A 20401-nucleotide genomic window follows, 5' to 3' on the forward strand; every position below is an offset into this window, starting at 1 on the left:
CTCGTGAAAGTAACGCACAAACCAAAAGTAACAATTTATTTATAAACACGGATAATATCACAAATTCACTTTGACCCTTTGCATACCGGCATTTATACGCGACTATTTAGAGCAGATACAATGCACACCCTCGAAATCAAAAATGCCGGTATATGCATACATTTGACAGATAAAATTATCTAAATAAAACTATACGACAAAAATATATACATATTTAATAAATTATATATAATTTAATAATAATAATAATCGTCTGTCCGTACTATGGCGACCTTTCTACTTTTCTATTTATATTTAATAATTAAAATCTAAGGATGGAATTGTATGAAGAATGAATAGATATTTATTTTTTGTAATACAAGTAATGCTAAAAATTCATATGTATTCAAATGAATCTGGAATAGTAATTTGTGATATTGTAACTTTTATTTATATAATCTACGTTAAATTGTTGGGAGTATTTTCGCTAAGCCTGTCTCTCCTGACTACATATATTTTTAATTCTCGTGGACGGGACGTATTTCTACAACCGACTACGTTTTAAACACTAGATACGTTTCTGGCATATTCATATTAATTTTTTGCAATAATAAATCTTGTATAGTGGAAGGATTACAACTGATTGCATCTCGTTGATCACCAGAACTAGGATCCTTCGACTTTGTATCATTATAAATAAAGATTACGGATTATTTTATCAAGAAATTTTATAGAATTACAATCTCGTTGAATGTAATAAAATAAGTGATTTAGTCTGATACATGTCCGAATGATCCTAATTCTTAATAATAACGCTTTTGATATTCCGTTTTAAATTCAAGGTGATATTGATAATTTTGTATGATAAAAAATTAAAATTTATTTTAAGTAGTTAGAAAAATAACTTTATAAATATGACAGACTTATGTTTTAATACTGAAAAATAATGCAAAAGTTGGCAATCGTCCTTAAAACTTACCGTTAATACTTAAAATATAAGGCTTTTCCTTATGTCGCACGTTCTCACCTAAATTTCCCCTCATTGCGTTAACAACATCACAAAATATAAATGGTCATTGTATTCAATCGCCAAATTTGCACCGACATATACAAGTGCGCAATTTTATATTTTATATCGATCCAAAATTGACAGGACTGGATTTATACGTTACCGGTTACACTGCCTAAGTTTATATTTTATTTCAATATATGTATATGTAGTGTCCCAACACGAGAGCAAATTAGTTCCCATAGTGATTGTAAAATGAAACGTACATATGTATACAGAGATAACAATTTATGTACTCCTAGCTGTCTGGAATTATTTGCAAGACGGAGCTCTCGTATTCATCGTGCATGGAATATTCGAGCTGACGTCTGCCGAGAGATGATGCCGCCAACATTCTTCATCGGCTGGCACGTTGACGTGACAAAGCGGGCACTTCCAATAGTTTTCAGTGGTTTCTGAAACAATTTCACATTTTTACTAATGTTCGAAAGACCGAGCTTCATTCGATTAAGATAAAATTAAATAATTTGAATCAAATATGGTTTAACATACCAACACAATCATCATCTGCTAAATGCCGCTGATAGTTTTCAATTTCAATCGCCTCGGTGCATCGAGGACATTGCCGATAGCCATTGCTGTGTGGACAATCCTCTGGAAGTTCATTTAAATAGTAAATTATAAACTCCAGACACTTTTGTAGGAATCTAGCACAACTTGTGCTATTACGAAACAAAAACAGTAATCACATCATCGATCCTGTACAAACATGCATAACTCAAGGGCAACGACCCCTTCGACCATTCCAGAAGAAAGAGTCCATCGCTCGCTCGTAACCGAACGAAACCCAACAGTGATGTTATCAGGCAACCGCGACACATGTCCTGAAAAGTCGTAAACACGTGGTAGTCATTAACGCGTGGCATACGCCCGCATTCTCAAACGAACGACGTCCTGACGCTGACCCCATAAACTACACGTGTACCGAGCACGCGCCTCGAAAATAGGTCAACTCGTGTCTCTAACACACGAAAGCATCTGAAAGAAACGAAGACAAAGCATCTGCGCGGGGCACGCTCCAACCCAGAACGTATATAAAGCGACGCAGCAGCTCCCAACACCAGAGTGAACCTCTGGAGTTCAAGCAGATCACTTCTCCGAAGCCCAATCTCTTCGTACATACTATAACCATTGTAACGATTGAACAAAAATAAACGATCCTCTTACAAACACAAACGGTGTTTTCTTAGACCAGGACACGGTCAACACACCTGTCCCGCGTACTAAACTTTCAATACTTATTTTACTGTAATGTTATTAAAAACACACCTGTCAAATGCTGGCTGAGCACTCTCACTTCCAAAGGTGCTCGGCAAGCAATACAACGGCACAATAACGGACACGTCCTCCAATAATGAATATCGAGAGCACCTTCAGTGATGCTCATAAGACAAAACGGACATTCAGTGTTATCATCGTTAGTTTGGCCCCTGTGAATGAAAAATCCCAACATTATATTACAAATCCCGTGCTTCTATTATACAATTTTTATATTAAAAGTCAACTACTTGTCGCCGACTTCCGGCGTACTAGTGCCACTGTCGAAGTTTTCCTTGACGTTACTGTGTATACTCTTCGAATCATCACCACTCGCTTTACTATAGTCGTATATGTCGATTTGGCTATCGTCGAAACTGTCGTAGTTACTATCGTCGAAACAAGTCGGCACGTTTGATCCTGACTTACTTCTGAAGATTGAGTTCTTAGCATTCTTATTACGCTTTAGAGTACCACCTGGACTATCCACGCCGTTCGTTACATAGTTATTGGCATCACTTATTGTATCCGACGTGGTCTTTTTGGAATCTCCGATCGGTTGTTTCATTTCGTTCTCAATCGTACTCACATTCTCACCATCGCTATAGCTAGTCTTGTTGTCGAACACAATATTAGAATGCAAATTCCTGGCTACGATGCTGCTCTTTTGAGAATAGGACGTGTTCATATTGATAGCCGTCAGACTTCCCGTCATATTTGAAGATTTGCTACTCTTTATTTCGTTATTTTGATACTTATTATCTTCATACTGTGGACAAAAGTTGCCATTATGTATACTGTTCTGCCAATTCTTCTCTAGTACGTAGTTGCGAGGACTTTGAGCTGATTTGTTTATCTTAGGCTGATGCTTCGGGCTGACTGCACTGTCCAGCCTCAACTTATTATACCCAGGAAACTCAACATCACTTTTAACACCATTGAATCCAACATTGCTCGTTATCTTCTTTGAAGTTTGCTTTTTGATACTACTTTTCGGCTGATACATGGAAGCCGTCATGGAGTGGCTCATCGCTGTTTGAGATGTCGTCATCGATTCCATCATTAATGAATTGTCCTGGCTCATATCTAGCCGTCGGCTTGGCTGAACATCCTCACATTGGCTGATACCCAAAGATTCCTCGTGACGCTGTAATTTATGTATGAACATAAGTAATATACACACGTATGTATATGATGATATAATTTGTAAAGGCGTTGTATTATCACTTACCCGCTTATCGATACGATCGAAACCTTCGAACAAATGTCTATAGAGAAGATTTCTTCTAGTGACAGGATCGTCTGGAGGTAATTGACCACGCACTAGTCTAGGTGCTCGTTCATAAGCTGCTAGTAATAGACGTTCAGCTGCTCGTCGAACTCCACCTTGTCCATGTGTTATTCCCCCGGCACCTAATTCTGCCACAGCTCGCACTTTCAAACCACTGAAATATGATTAATAATGTGTAAGTACCTATATTAAGAAAGACTCACATACATAGTTTTAGTAACAAATAAATGATTTTGGAGTTTCATGCCACTTCAAAACCGTGAAGAATTTGTAGGAATACAATACAGCTTGTATGAGATTTCAGCAAAGCCAAAGCAATCATATATTCGCTCCAGATTAACAAACCTTGAGTTCAAGGGAACAACCGAAATAGCATAAATCCTATTACCCCATAAAATACAAGGCACGCGACCACACAAAGGATACCCTTGAGCCTGGAAGAATCTTCGAGAACGAGATGACATCACCTCACCCATATCCAGACCACCGATAAAGGCGATTCGACTCGCTCCAGATGAATACCCATTAAGCAACCTTGTGGCACATCCACACAAAGGAAACCCTCGAACCCGGAGGAATCCCCGAGAACAAGATGACATCGCCGTGCCCATATATAAACCAGTACAGCAGCCACAGACGGCAGTTCAGTCAGGCTTTCCCCTGAAGAAGGCAACTAGCCCACTTCCCCGTGAATTTTCTGTACCGACAATAAACTTGTATACTGAAGAAAATAAATTTCCTCTGTTATCTACGAGTTTCCATAAGCCGGGTTACGGTCATGCAATAGAATAATAGATAAAACCCCAGACTATTTAACTACAACTAACTTGAGTAACAAGTTAGTTGTAATTAAATAGAAATACCATATTGAATATCACAACCTAGAAAAAAAAATCAATATATTTTTGATTCCAATTTAAGCAAATAATTACTATGAACAAATACTAAACAAACCTATTTTTATCAATTCCATGATTCAATAATAGTTGTTCTACCATCAACAGTCTAGATAGTGCAAGTCTTGGAGCAGTACCAGCTGTGAGCGGTCTTACTAAATAAGACGGAATAATATTCAAACTCCTGAAAGTAACAATTTAGTATGAAAATGAATTCAAATACATCATTTATATGTTAAACTAATCATTACCTGACTGGTGGACAGTCGGCCATAGTAAGCAGTGTGTGCATAGCCAACGAATGTACGCGAGGAGCCGGATCTCCGGCTCTAGTCAACAATTCTGGAACCAATCTTTCTACACTACGTCCAACTTCAGCAGTGTTCACTCTGAAATTTCCAAGTGTTTCTTAGCATTGACTTAAATATTTTTTGTATCGTCGTGATATTTTATACTAATAATGTTTATTTCATATTACATACCTTCCGCTTATGAATTCAGTGAAAAACACTCTTGTTACCTCAGCAGCCAAACTGAACACTGAAAATACTGGATCACGAAGAGTTCTATGTAAAAGTAACGCTACAGCTCTTGCGGCTTTGTTTGGAGACATGGCTGCAGGACCTCCGACACCACCAGGTGGTTTTGTGTCAAACGACCGTAGAGCAGTCTTAAATATAAACATATATTTTATTTAAACAAAATTAGGTATAAGGTACATATAAGCAAACTTAAATGAATTATTTGACATACTTTCAGATTTAATAAACCTTCTTCTTTCTCAGAAAAGTGCTTTGAATATATTTTTTCCACCTGTAATTTTTACATAAAATTTTGAATGAATTTAATTTGATTTTCCATATTATTATAATATTAAGTACAAATTGATACCAGTTCATCTCCAAATATAAGAATTGGGAGTGCAGCTTGTTTTCTCTCTCGTTCGGGCATTTTAGATTTACCCCGTTGTTGTTCAGGCTGTTCCATCTGATAGCTTCTCAAAAACTCGTTCGTATGAGAGCTATAAATATTGATAAGCAAATTAATTGATAGGAATCATGATCTTTTGGTTTGTAGAAAAAATCCACACTTACAGGTATATTTTAAAAAGTTTATAAATTATATAATACACCCAAATATACTAACTTGAAAAAGCTGCATGCCTTATATAATATTCCGTTTGTTACAGACTTTTAATAACAAACTAACCAGTAGATTCTATGACAGAATCACTAATAACCATACTAACACACTTGTGAAGAGTCTCGGTGATTACAACAAAATGTCTATACCCTTCAGGTATAAACACAGATTACCTAAACACAATCAGCTTTAGGTCATCGACTTTAGAGAGTCTTTAATTAATATTATGTATTATGAGCATTTATAAGAATTGTAAATAGGTTTTTGAACTCTTTTTCCTATTACGCTGTACATATTAACATTAGAATAATATAATACTATGATTACTAACAAAATTAAATTAAAATTGTAAAATAGAAAATGATCAATAGATCAGTAGCTATTAAAATAGATATAAGATGTAGTGTGAACATAATTTAGTAATAATAAAAAGCATTTAAAAATCAAAATCAAATAAATGATATATGTTCATATGTAGTTGATTTTCAAATAATCATGACTAACTGTCTCAATGTGGGAACGAGTCGTTCTTCATAAGCTTCATAGCTGGAGCGATGATGAGCTGGTGGTGGAGGACCAGCACTCCGATTCCTTCTTTTAACCACGGTGGTATTGACGACTTGAGCTGGTGTATTTGGAGTTACACAAGGCGTCTTATGTTGGATGCTCGACCGAGAGGAAGCAGCTGGAGAGCTTTGACCTTAAAATAACCCCACAATAATCACTTATATTCTGTATTTGGCGAATATTTAATCGATATCTGGCGCTTCAATGATGAGTTTGTGAGCATTTAAAATGCCAGTGGGCTTTGATAAGCGCCAAATATCGGTTATGAAATCGCCAACTTATATAAACTAGTTTTTATACTGTAAAAATATATCTTTACCATTGCGACAAGCATCAGAATTGTAGTGTAAATTAGTAGGACTGACACTATTAGCAGGACTGTTGAAGTAGCTGCCGTCGCAGGCTCCAGACACGAGCCGAGGAGTGACCGGATCAATTTTCGTCCTGTTTCCGTTGTAGCTTTCATTCTGATTTGCGCTTTTCTTCGGTGTGTACTCTACTTCATCTGGGATCTGATCTTCGAAACAAATTTTACCACTCTTCTCTGCTGGGTCCAGAGCTCGATGATGTTTCAAATTTTCATCTAAATTGTTCGCACTGGCCAATGGATGATAATTGTGATTCTCTGGATTCGTTTCCACGTAAGAATGAGAAGGAGACATTATACGATCCCTACCATTGTACATTTCAACATTACTTTTATTCGTGTGATCGTACAGATCTTTACCTTCTAAATGTTCCGGAGCGTAATATATGGTATTGTCATCGATGACTATTCCATTGGTTTGCGATTTTATTGGCATGTTGTGGTTCGGTGTGGCATGATCGGCTGATTTCGTCTGTTGTTCATTGTTTTGGGCGTTGAAATTGCTCGATGTGCTTTTGGACGTGATTGATTGCATAACTGTCGGCGGAGACGGAGAGTCGAAGCTCAGGTGTGATGTAATGTGAACCAGAGAGTCGACTGAAAAAGGCTTCTCATCCGCAGAGTATGCATCGTTTCTCGGATCAATCTATAATATATGTTCAATATAAATTTATGTGGAATTGCATGAATTAATATGTACAAGTTTGTATTAGTTTACTCCGTTAGTTTCGAGCAAAACATCCAAATTAACGGCACCAGCTAAGTGTGTGCGTGCTATAGCTATTGCATCTCGTCTTCTGGTGGCTCTCTCGTACTGCTCAGCGGCTGCTGCAACTCGTTTCTGAAGCTGCCATCCTCCGATGACACGTCCTCCGGCTCCCAATACGTCACAGGCTACTTTCAATTTGCGGGCATATTCGAAACGTTCGTCTAAAATTATTAATGATTTTTAGATTTTGTGATTCAATACTCAAGTTAAGTCAGGTTATTTTTTTTACAAAAACCATTTTATGTGTAAGTAAAGACAAAATTTGTAAATAGATACTAGCTGAAATCTCGGCGTTGCTCAAGGGGATGAAAATTTTAAAATAAGTGAAAAATGGAACTGTTTTAAAAAACACTTGTTATTAAAATATATAAGCCCACTTTAGAGGTCAATGAAGTCAACCAATAAAGCCCTCTACATGAGGCCACCCCCCCCCCCCCCCGACGAATACAGTCTGAGAGACCCTTTCGTCGGAGAACGAGACGGTTTTCCGGCAATATAGAACTAGAACAACCGCACATCACTGTTCTATTAAAAAAATCCGCAATTTACCTACCAGTACAAACATGCATAAGAATTAAATAAAAAATTTAAAGAAAAAATATAATAAACTAATATTTAAGTCAAATAATAGCATATAACTTAACTTAACTATATATATAAACGATATTGTTAAGGTAATTAAGAATTGTAAAATACATCTATTTGCAGATGATACATTGATATATGTATATATAATTGGAAAGAATGTTGATGTAATGTCTGAGATTTTAAATATAGAATTAAATTATGTGAATGACTGGTTGTGTGAAAATAAATTAAAGCTGAATGTGAATAAAACAAAAATGATGTGGTAGAATGGTAAAAATAAAAATATATTGAATGAAATTAGAATTGATGATGATTTAATTGAAAATATAAAATACTTAGGATTATACATAGACTCGGGACTAAATTTTAAGATGCACGCTGACTATATAATAAAAAAAATGGCTAGAAAAGTTGGTATATTATGTAGATTAAGAAATATTTTAAGTAAAAAAAGTAAAATTTTAGTGTTTAATTCAATTGTCTTGGCACATGTGGTTTATTGTGCCACTGTGTTTAATTTGTTTAGTGGCCAAGATTTAGAAAAAATGCAAAAAATACAGAATAAAGCTACATATGAGAGGTATTTTGAATGTGAGTAGATTTAAGAGTATTAGAAGTATGTTAAATGAATTAGGATGGATGAGTATTAGAATTAGTCTAAATATTAGTACATTGTCTTTTGTATATAAGTTAGATCATAAGTTATTGCCCAAGTAATTTGATGATTATATAATAAGGAATAGAGATAAAGTTTTTATACTAGAAATAAAGACAAACTAGTTGTAAGTAGAGTAAGAAAAAATAAGACAGCTGGGGGTGTTTTTCACAGGGGTGTGCTCATGCATAATGCCCTCCCTGAGTGCATCAGGTCTGCTAAGACCGTAGATGTATTCTTTCGAGGTGCGAAGAGACACCTCTGTGAGGGACAGTACATATAAGTTGATTATAATTTTTTTAAATTAGCTTGATAGCTAAGATAATATATAAATAAATAAAATAAAATAAAACTACAGACTGATTCTCAATAATGAACAATACCTATAATGGCCGATTGCTTTTTGGTCTCCAGTTGTCGTATAATATCGGCGATCCCATTATCAACATACATAATGAACGCTAAATCATCATAAGGTGAATAGACATCATTGTCGTTATTGTCATGTTTCTTGCCAGTATTGTCATTTTTGATAGAATTTTCTTCCGAGTCCAAGTATACACCGAAAACATTAACTCCCATAAGTGCAACCTGAAAATACACTTGATAGTAGTTCACGATTTTATAAAATACATTAATAAGCAATACAAACGCTACCTGATTAAACTTATTCTTTTCATTGTCGTGTGGGTCAGAGAGCCGAAGTCGTAAGTAAGCAGCAGGTCGTGATGGAACCGAAGCTGTACGCAATTCCCTAGCTGGTCCACCACCTTCAGCCAATCCAACCCAACCTACAGCCTCATATTGAGGACTGCTCGGAGTTCTTGCAACTCCTTCTCCTCCGGTAGAATCATGGACTAATAATTCAATTTTCTTTGCTGAAATTTTCATACACACATGTAATATATATTTTATATTTGTACAATTACATTTAATTTAATATATCCACTAACGTATTAAATAGTGATGAGCGAGGAGTTGAACTCGAGTAATGCTGACTCTTGATTCCAATTGGAGGACCAGGTCATGAGGTGCGTGGGCACCTGGTGCCGATCTCCAGCCGCGGCTTGCTGGACCTGCCCATCCTAATTCGCTGGCTGGATGCTCTGCTACCTCACCTTTCATCAAGAATAAATCAACTTCATGGAATTACATGGAATATATGTAAGCTTAACGTATCTGATTTGATTTGGTTGACTCCAGGTACATATTTATGTATATTTAAAGCTTTTCCGGAATCATTAATAAACTAAATGTAGTATTTTGGGCTTAAAATATATTATAACTTGGATGAACTTATATATTTTTAATTAATTTCTTACTTGTTGCATATATAACGTGAAATCCTATCCGACTCGGCATAATTCAATATGCTGCATATTACACGTTATATTTCATCTGCACATTTCAGCTGAAACACAAATGTCGAAATTGAAACATTGAAAATTTCACACACTACATATAAACATTGAAATAAGCACAAAATTACGTCTCAAAAGCACTGTAACGTTAATCTATTTCCATTGCAGTTATATTCAGGTATTCACTGAATTAACCTCTCACCTTTCAACTTGGCCTACACGTTAAATAATTTACAATACTGAAATCAATAGTCTGAAAATTATTAATCCATATGTAGCCATTTTGTGAAGGTGCTCGTTAAGTAATGGAACATTCGATTAATTATAAATAGACTAGTGTGATTGACAGTTTAAATGAAAAAAAAAAACTTTATCGTTAAATTTACATTTAAATCAAATCTATAGATTATTCAATACGAATATTTACATAACGAAACGAAAATTTGACATTTAAGATAATATAATTCGATGGAAAAATACAAACCATTCTGAGACCGTGTCAATTCTGAACACGGACTGGAAATCTGCAGGGCGAAAGGAAAATTCAATGACGTAACCTTCAAACAGCTATAGTCTTTATGTGACTATAATATAAGGGACATATTTGCATGCGCACGATCATCCCCTTTAACGCGCGATGCGCTAATTTACACCTTATTGTTCCCGTAATAAGGGTCAGTTTTCCTTGCACACTTGGAAAAGTCACTTTTCCCCTAGTATCAGTGTTTCTCAATTGATTAAATGCTTGTGCTCAACATGCTAATGCTATAATTGCATATTTTTACGACATAAACACTGGTAAATCAGGTTATGTTTATAGATGTGTATGCGCATTTTATTGATATTGAGCAATATTTATGCATGGAAATTTCAAAAATACGAAAACAATTAATAATTCGATACTTTATTGATCTGATTTTTTATAAAATACTAATTATAATGAAATATTCTCACATAACAACATGATTGAAAATACATTTATGTATATTGTTATTATAAAACAAATTTTTCGTTTCACAACTCTTGATTTTATATTAAAAAAACCCTGCGTATATGCAAATTGGCTGTAGATAAAATAAAACCACTCATGGCCATAAGGTGCCAGTAGTTTTAGAAAAGTCACTGGGAGGATTTTCATTCTTATCGAAGAATTCGTGGTTAAATTTGGTGTTTTTATTGCGCCAAAAGCATCTAGGCACAACACCGTTGGCAGATTCCATAATTTTTTCTGTAAATAATGTAAAAATCATTAAAATGTGATTGATTTTACTATCGTAAAATGATATATCGAATCTTACGCCTGCTTAATCTGGCTTGTAATGCAGCTGCCCTCTGAGCCTCTAATATGGCTAGATGAGTGTCGGGAGATTTAGACAATTTCTCTATTTTTGGTTGATTATATGTCTGAATAATTTAAGAATTAATAAAAATATTTTGTAGTTTATTTGAATAACTGACAAATATACGTTAAATACCTTTTTATGATCAAACGAGTTATATTTAATGCTTAGATTACATTGAAATCTATCAAAACATTTCAAAAAGTGACGAGTCTGTTCTGGTATTGATTGCCCGTCAAGTGTACCTGAAAGTCATTGTTGAATTTTAGATGTACTTATTATTGTAATATTTTTAATGGGTTTGGTGCAAACGATCGACAAGCGCCAGACAGACTGAACCACAGATTAACTGGATAGCTGCTTTAAACGCAATTCTCGACTTCACGAATGATAGATTGCACATCAGATGACGAGTAACCTTTCGATATGCACAGATGCAATTATTAAAATTGAGTTGGATCTTTCTGGCGAGTTTAATAAGGCAAAATTCGGAACTAAAGTATCAGAAGCACAGAACGTATACAGGGTAGGTATGTCGGGACTTCGGGTAGATTTCGCTTATTGTAAGTGCGAGCAGTGCGCACGCATAAGGTACACGTGTCGTTAATCTGTGGTTCAGTCTGTCTGGTGGTTGTCGATCGTTTGCACCTCATCGCTTTTTAATATATGTACACATACGAACCAATTTTAAAACAAGCAGCAATAACCTTCTCTCTGTAACGGTGATTTTTACACATCGGGTTGCCTCTAAAATTAGCTTCTTTAATTTTTGTCAATCTTTTTAGATCCTCAGCTATCACTTGATAGTCGCTTAGATTATTATTTTTAGCCAACAATGTTATTAGACTTTTAAACAGCGGCAACTCGTTAAAATGGTATAATTTGTTTCCGGAGACATTCAACACTTGAAGACGAGTCTGTGAATATCAAACAGGTAAAATTAATATTCCTAAACAAAAATGATATAATTTATAAATGAAAAATTTACAAACACCCAAAGCATTGACGCATCTCGGATCAAAGCATACAGTTTCTCCATTTTCCAACATTTGATGCTCGATGTGCAACTCTTTCAAATTTCTCGAATCTTCTAATTTTTCCACAACGTTTATGCGATTGTGTCCCAAATATAATTTGCTTAAATTGGGCAAGCAGCTTAGATTTTCAATCTGTCGAATTTTGTTCCATTGCAAATAGAGATGGGTAACATTACGCAGCTTGCCCGTTAGATTGGCGATTTTGGTAATTGCGTTATTGTGCAAGTAAAGAACGCAAGCATTTTTCGACTCTATATTTTTGGGCTAAGCATATAATATGAATGTAAAATGCATCATAAAATGTTTGAGAATTTGAATACAAAAGAAATGCTTACTATGTCTTTTAAATGTTTATCATTCATAAACATATGTGTTGAACTTTTGCTTTCCATCGTATCGTATTATTTATGAGTATTGATCAAACATTTCGTATTCATTTGTAACTACATATCAAAAGGGAAATGTTTATAGAGTAAATTTGAGGTAAACACATATAAGGTAAACACTATTGGTTAGTAACCAGTGGTTACCGTGGATAAAAAGATCTTCAAGAACCACTATTATATGAGCATTTAAAATCTGTTTGGTTGATTCATATTAATTTTTGATTTATTGTTTAGTATGTTTTAAGTAAAGTAGTAATACTATTAAAACAGTAATATTATGTCAATTAATGTATGCGATTATATTAGTTATTTTGGTTTAAAAAAGCTTGTAAAGAAGCATCAGTGAAAAGTTGCTTGTATCCTAGTTATGCTTATTGGTGTTATCAACTAATATAGACCAAGTGAAGTATAGAGTTTTCTCCTTTACTATGTTTATAATTATATCACGATTTCTACAAAATTTAGTATAAATGTATAAATGTTGCATTTATTTAGAAGATTAATAATATAAAATAATATTATCAAAAGAATATGATTGTATTTGTAACGAAATTATATGATTATGGCGAAATGCTATAGTTGTTGGCCATGTGTAGCTATTGGGTAATAAGATTAATTTAAAAAATAGCCCTATGAGCTGTTTCTATGAACGTCCTTTATGCTCTCGATGGTGCTTCTGTATATTACTAACTGATGGAAACATTATTTTGCCATTAGAGCATTATTTTAATTCAAATGACTAATTACTGTATTGTTCCTATTACCTTATTCCTAAAATTTGCTAAGATATCTTTGCAAAAATTTTAAGCACTAATGTTGATTATATCAAAAAGAAAAACACAAGCAGCAGAGAAATGCAAAAATAATAGAAGGGCCCTTACGAATAAATGATTGTTTTCAATATATTGGCGGTACGGTAAATAGGCTACAACGCACGGAATACAATCGGATCAATTTACTTATAAAAATGTATCCCATGTTGTTTATTGTGTGTTTTTGAATGCATTGTGCAATTTTTACCGATGCTTGCCCATCTTGCGAGTAATATAAACAAACAGAGAAGTTTTTATCGGACATACGTCGAGCACCCAAGCATCAAATACGACTGATGCTAAAATTATTTAGGATTGTCTGTGGACAATCGTCACTTGACAACAATATGACGCCTAAAGCCACTTCTATTAATATAATAACATTTCTCTGACAAGAAGTAAATATAAAGAAATTCATTGAGACAAAAATAAATTATGCAATTTCAATTCTGAAAAAATGTAGATTCCAATAACACTGAGCAAAAAAAAAAATCACATTTTTATTTCACCGGAGCGGAGACATTAATCTTTACTAAGTTTAACCCATTGAATTCGAATATGGCAAAGATGTGTAAAAAAAGTATATTTTTGATTTTTAAAATTCACTAAATAATTAATTAAAAGTATTTTTACTTACCTCCTTTACGTTTCACATGGCTTTCGTGTTAGTGGTCATTTTTATCTCTTATCCGATCGTTTTCATACTTTGCCATATTGCTCATTTTTTAAGCAATAAAAAATCACAACCAATAGAAAAATCATCTAACTACTGATTCCAATACTCACTTTTGGCACGGCAATACTAGATTTTCAATTAAAGACTGTAAAAGTCAAAAATCTGTAAAAATTGCGCATTTTTTAAACGCTTATATCAGTCGTATTTGACGCTTGGTGCTCGACATATGTCCGATAAAATCTTGTCTGTTTGTTTATATTACTCGCAAGATGGGCAAGCATCGGTAAAAATTGCACAATACATTCAAAAACACACAATAAACAACATGGGATACATTTTTATAAGTAAATTGATCCGATTGTATTCCGTGTGATGTACCGTATTTATAGAGACGTACGGCGTAAAATTGACAACAATTATTTATTCGTAAGGGCCCCTCTATTCTTATAACATCTCTCGGCTTATATGTATATCATAAACGAGAAGAAACCAACAAAATTCATTGCCATAGCGGGTCAAACTCAATATATGTATTTTGATTATTCTCCCCTCCGGTCATTTTTATTTTTGTTGCTTAGTGTATTATCAAATATTTATTTAATTTCTAAATACCTAATCATTTTAATATTTTAGAATCGGAATATGTACCTATATGGAAATGATAAAATAAAATAATAATCCCATTGTGACAGTTCATTGTGTTAGAGTGCAACAAATGGTGGCCATGAATTGGGGTATTGGGGCTTGATTTTACGAAACAAATTGATCTGACAGTTAATGAGCGGCGGGGGCGGCGCCTCTGCTCGTGAGGCTCCGGTCATGTCGGAGTCCGCGCCCCCACCCCCCCACGACTGCACCGACACGGTGGACCCTCGAGTTCAGGTATCCACTATGTAATCATTGTTTTTATTGTAATCACCATTGACAATAGAATTACTTCAACCCACACCACAATTTTCCATTTGTTCATATTTAAATGAATGCACTAACCATATCATCAAATTTGCACCGATTTGACTTTGACCTTTTCTGTTATGTCATTCTTATATTTATTGATTTTACATTAGAAAATTGATATAAATTTTATTTTATTTTATCAATTTCAAATTGCATCCAAATGTTTTACTAACCTCAAAAATGTTTTGATATACATATTTAAATCTGTATAATTTAAAAAAAATTGTATGAGATTTTTTCGTTTATTAAAATGAATTCAAAATCATAGTAAAATAGTCTTTATGTATTACACATTAAAATTGAATGTGAAGTTGTAAATACATATATCTTATCCCATACTATTACAGGAGTTATGCAAATGTATTATACATATAATATCGCTATTCTGTGTTTCTGTCTGTTTGAGATAACGCTCGCCGTACTATAATAGTCGTTTCGATTCGACATATGTACATATATACGTCACAGCTAAACCACTGCCAAAATGTATATACGAATACAATAACAAACGAAAAAAACTTCTATATATACTATATGCAACCAATGTTTCCTCTTGGCAAAAAATTTACCGCCATCTATTGAACATTTATTTAATTAATTAATTTTTATATTGTTTACATGTAGGTAGGTAGATAGTTTTTACCTTTTTTTTTCATATTGAACAATTAAATATATTTAAAAGGTATTTAAAAAAAATTAGATCGGATGCAGATTGAACACAGGACCGACACATTTTTTTTTATTTAATAACTTAATATGCCAACACCCAAGCGTTGATATTTCGTTGGGCACAACACTAGTGTACATATATTTGCATTATATTGTTGCGTAGGGGTGGGTGGAGGATCCAAGTAAAAGGCCAAAGTCGTGTTACAGCATTTATTGGTGATTCGGGAGATACACGCACTGGCGGTGCTCCGTCCAGAATGTCTTGATATCGCATAAGTACCTCCTTATAAAGGAAAGGTCTCTCAGGGCATCTTCGACGTCCGGTTTGTTTACCTATTGTTATGGTCACGTACTAGATGTGCCACGGAAGTCGGTTCCACGCTATCGCTGTGGGCTCTGAGAACTCTACCGGAATGCGACCGAGTTACCGCTACCCCCGCTAAGTGCATTCGGGGGTATCTCATTGTTAGCCGACTTGTACTTAAGCCTGGAGATAATCCTCGAAACCAATTATAACGGCGGCTCAATATTTATCGGTGATTAAGGAGATACACGCACTGGCGGTGCTCCATCCAGAATGTCTTGATATCGCATAAGTACCTCCTTATAAAGGAAAGGTCTCTCAGGGCATCTTCGACGTCCGGTTTGTTTACCTATTGTTATGGTCACGTACTAGATGTGCCACGGAAGTCGGTTCCACGCTATCGCTGTGGGCTCTGAGAACTCTACCGGAATGCGACCGAGTTACCGCTACCCCCGCTAAGTGCATTCGGAGGTATCTCATTGTTAGCCGACTTGTACTTAAGCCTGGAGATAATCCTCGAAACCAATTATAACGACGGCTCAACATTTATCGGTGATTAAGGAGATACACGCACTGGCAGTGCTCCGTCCAGAATGTCTTGATATCGCATAAGTACCTCCTTATAAAGGAAAGGTCTCTCAGGGCATCTTCGACGTTCGGTTTGTTTACCTATTACTATGGTCACGTACTAAATGTGCCACGGAAGTCGGCCCACGCTATCGCTGTGGTTTCTGAGAACTCTACCGGAATGCGACCGAGTTACCGCTACCCCCGCTAAGTGCATTCGGGGGTATCTCATTGTTAGCCGACTTGTACTTAAGCCTGGAGATAATCCTCGAAACCAATTATAACGGCGGCTCAATATTTATCGGTGATTAAGGAGATACACGCACTGGCGGTGCTCCATCCAGAATGTCTTGATATCGCATAAGTACCTCCTTATAAAGGAAAGGTCTCTCAGGGCATCTTCGACGTCCGGTTTGTTTACCTATTGTTATGGTCACGTACTAGATGTGCCACGGAAGTCGGTTCCACGCTATCGCTGTGGGCTCTGAGAACTCTACCGGAATGCGACCGAGTTACCGCTACCCCCGCTAAGTGCATTCGGAGGTATCTCATTGTTAGCCGACTTGTACTTAAGCCTGGAGATAATCCTCGAAACCAATTATAACGACGGCTCAACATTTATCGGTGATTAAGGAGATACACGCACTGGCAGTGCTCCGTCCAGAATGTCTTGTTATCGCATAAGTACCTCCTTATAAAGGAAAGGTCTCTCAGGGCATCTTCGACGTTCGGTTTGTTTACCTATTACTATGGTCACGTACTAAATGTGCCACGGAAGTCGGCCCACGCTATCGCTGTGGTTTCTGAGAACTCTACCGGAATGCGACCGAGTGCCGTTACCGACGCTAAGTGCATTCGGGGGTATCTCATTGTTAGCCGACTTGTACTTAAGCCTGGAGATAATCCTCGAAACCAATTATAACGGCGGCTCAATATTTATCGGTGATTAAGGAGATACACGCACTGGCAGTGCTCCGTCCAGAATGTCTTGATATGGTCTAAGTACCTCCGTATAAAGGACAGGTCGCTCAGGGCATCTTCGACGTCCGGTTACTTCCCCCATTGTTTAGTCACGTACTCGGATATACAGTCCCACGCTTTGGCGTTGTCAGTTCTAAAAACTCCATGGGAATGCGGCCGAGTGCCGTTACCGCCATTAAGTGCATTCGGGGGTCTCTCATTGTTAGCCGACTTGCACTTAAACTTGGAGATAATCCTCGAAACCAATTATAACGGCGGCTCCTTTTAGCATACGCTACAATATTTTTTCTTGAAATCTGTTCATGAAATGTGTAATTTATATGTATACTGTGCTAGTTTTAGTATGATGGAACAAAAACATTGATATTCTTAATACAATTTTCCAGATCGAACTGGAGAGACTGAACACTGCCACCGATGATATCAACAAATTAGAAGTCGACTTAGACGAAGCTCGTCTCGTCTTCCGTCAGCTACTATTCGAGAGCAATTTTAAAATACAATCCTTGGCCAAGAAGCTGGGCGGCTGCATAGACAAGTCTAGACCGTACTATGAAGCGAGATTCAAAGCCAATAAGGCGTTGCAGGAGATGCGAGCCACGGCAGTATTATTCGAGAAGGCCAACAGCGCACATTCGGCAGCACGAGAGATGGTCCATAACAACGAAAAATAACACTCACACAATGCCATATCTATTATACTGAATTGATATTTTGCTTGTAGGTGTATTTGGCCGAGCAGGGTTTGTGTCGGCTGTACGAGGAGGGACAAGGTGGTGCAGCTGGAGGTGTGCCGCTCGATCCCGCATGGCAAGAGATGTTGAACCATGCGACGGCTCGCGTGAATCAGGCCGAGGCCGATAGAGCGTCTGCAGGCGCTCGTCACCGTATAACGGCTGATCAGCACCGGTCAGCTCTGACGGCCGCTCGGTCTTTGCAACACTCGTTGAAAAGACACGTTGCCAAGTCTAGGTTTCTATATTGTACTGATTATGTAAATGGTTTGCCTCGATTGAGTTATTCTCTGCATACATTGAAAATACATTAACTGCATGAATTGATGTTTTGAGTGAATTATATCTTGATAGTGTAATACAGTTTGTTTTGTATGGGATGTAATATTCAATGATTTTCCTTTAAATAAATTCTTTTATGTACATATTGGTATATGTCAGATATATGTAGGATTTCGTTTTGAACGTGCAGGGTGGTGTATTTGTGTACTACCTGGCTCGCAATAAATGAGACACTTTGGTAGGCCCGATGTAAACCCTTTGCCCGCGGCAATAAATATAGCGAACAAGCCCTGTACGCGGTGGCACCTTTTTCGCGAATTTGTCAATCGAGTTTTCGACCTTAAATACAGATTTTAATATTTACTCAAGTAACCAGATATGTTAATTAACACATAAAGTATTATTTTAAGCAATAAAATACATAATATATCTCGTAGTTTTGGATTAATTGTCAAATAATCATTCTTCATACAATTGAGACGTATCATCGCCATTTTTCAACAGACGTGACGTCACATAAACGAGGTTTCACTATGGTTCCACAAAAAACTAATTTTGACTGGTATATATTCATTTTAAGCAAATTGAATAGATGGCATTCAACTCTCAGTAATATATTCCACCAATATTGAACCTTAAAACAGTTGAAATAGGCGCATATAAGGCTCAAAATCTCGTGCAAAGTTCAGAAATTCTATGGAAGACAGCAGCGCTACAGACTTGTCGCGCAAAGCTTCCATAGAAGACGGCCGCGGGCAAATGGTTAAGACATATGTATATAAAATGAACACTGTCTGATCTAATCTAATCTAATCATTTGAAAATTACATATGTTTGGATTTGTATCGAATTTTAAGAGTGGAGATGCTGGAATAACTCAGGTTTTTCCCTTCAAGGTAATTTATGTAGAATAGACTAGTGGTCAGCATATAATGCTTTGTGAATAGAGTCACAGGTCACGGGTTCAAATCCCACTGGTTTCTGCTGGCCAGACCTTGGATTTGTGCCTCCAGGTCGATCGTTTCCTATCACAGTTAGCCAATGTATCTGATTTTCATTGAAACGGTTCCAACAAATTGGCAACCGTATCCAATTTCTCTCAAATATCGAGTTTTCAGCAATCTCGAATTTCGCTGAATTGTATAAAATGCTGCAAATTTACAAATTTGACCATAGATATCTCTGTGGGTGTTAATTGATATGTATTTACTTTGTATAATGCTTGTATCAAATGTACGATGTTTCTGACCAGGAAGGCGCATTGGGGTTATCTGTTAGGCATTCCTGGTACAGATTAAAAATAAATAAATGTATACCACATAAATTAAACCCTTGAAAGGAAAAACCTGAAATATTCCAGCATCTACAAACTTAAAATTCGATACAGATTCAAACATAGTCATACAATGTCTGTGCACCAAGCCATCGATATATATGTACATATATTATTATATATTTTTTATTATACTTAAATTATAGTTTTGTCATTTTTAAAATACACTTTTCCGAATGAATTTGAATGGAAGAAATTGAGGTCTATCCAAAGAGAAATCGTGAAAAATTGCACGGAATGGCATTCATAATTCAATTTCACGAAATATGTATGTCAGTTGATGGATTATCGTTGTATGCTGAGAGTATATTTTCTCGTATTATTTTGATTTTGATAAATGCACATTAATAATGTACGAATTAGTATTACTGTAGTTCGGTT

At 35.9% G+C, this 20401-nt stretch overlaps 1 protein-coding gene across 1 annotated transcript; it reads left to right on the top strand.

Annotated features, from left to right (window-relative positions):
* The first annotated feature begins 13293 nt into the window (after positions 1 to 13293).
* Positions 13294 to 18764, top strand: LOC143909229 (SH3 domain-binding protein 5-like). The gene is made up of 7 exons (XM_077427135.1): positions 13294 to 13308; positions 14271 to 14301; positions 15056 to 15075; positions 18058 to 18324; positions 18396 to 18420; positions 18454 to 18687; positions 18760 to 18764. The coding sequence occupies exons 1-7, from the start codon at positions 13294 to 13296 to the stop codon at positions 18762 to 18764; spliced, it is 597 nt and encodes a 198-aa protein (XP_077283261.1).
* The last annotated feature ends 1637 nt before the right edge of the window (positions 18765 to 20401 follow it).

This window comes from Arctopsyche grandis, chromosome 3, assembly GCF_051622035.1.
Source record: "Arctopsyche grandis isolate Sample6627 chromosome 3, ASM5162203v2, whole genome shotgun sequence".
NCBI lineage: Eukaryota > Metazoa > Arthropoda > Insecta > Trichoptera > Hydropsychidae > Arctopsyche > Arctopsyche grandis.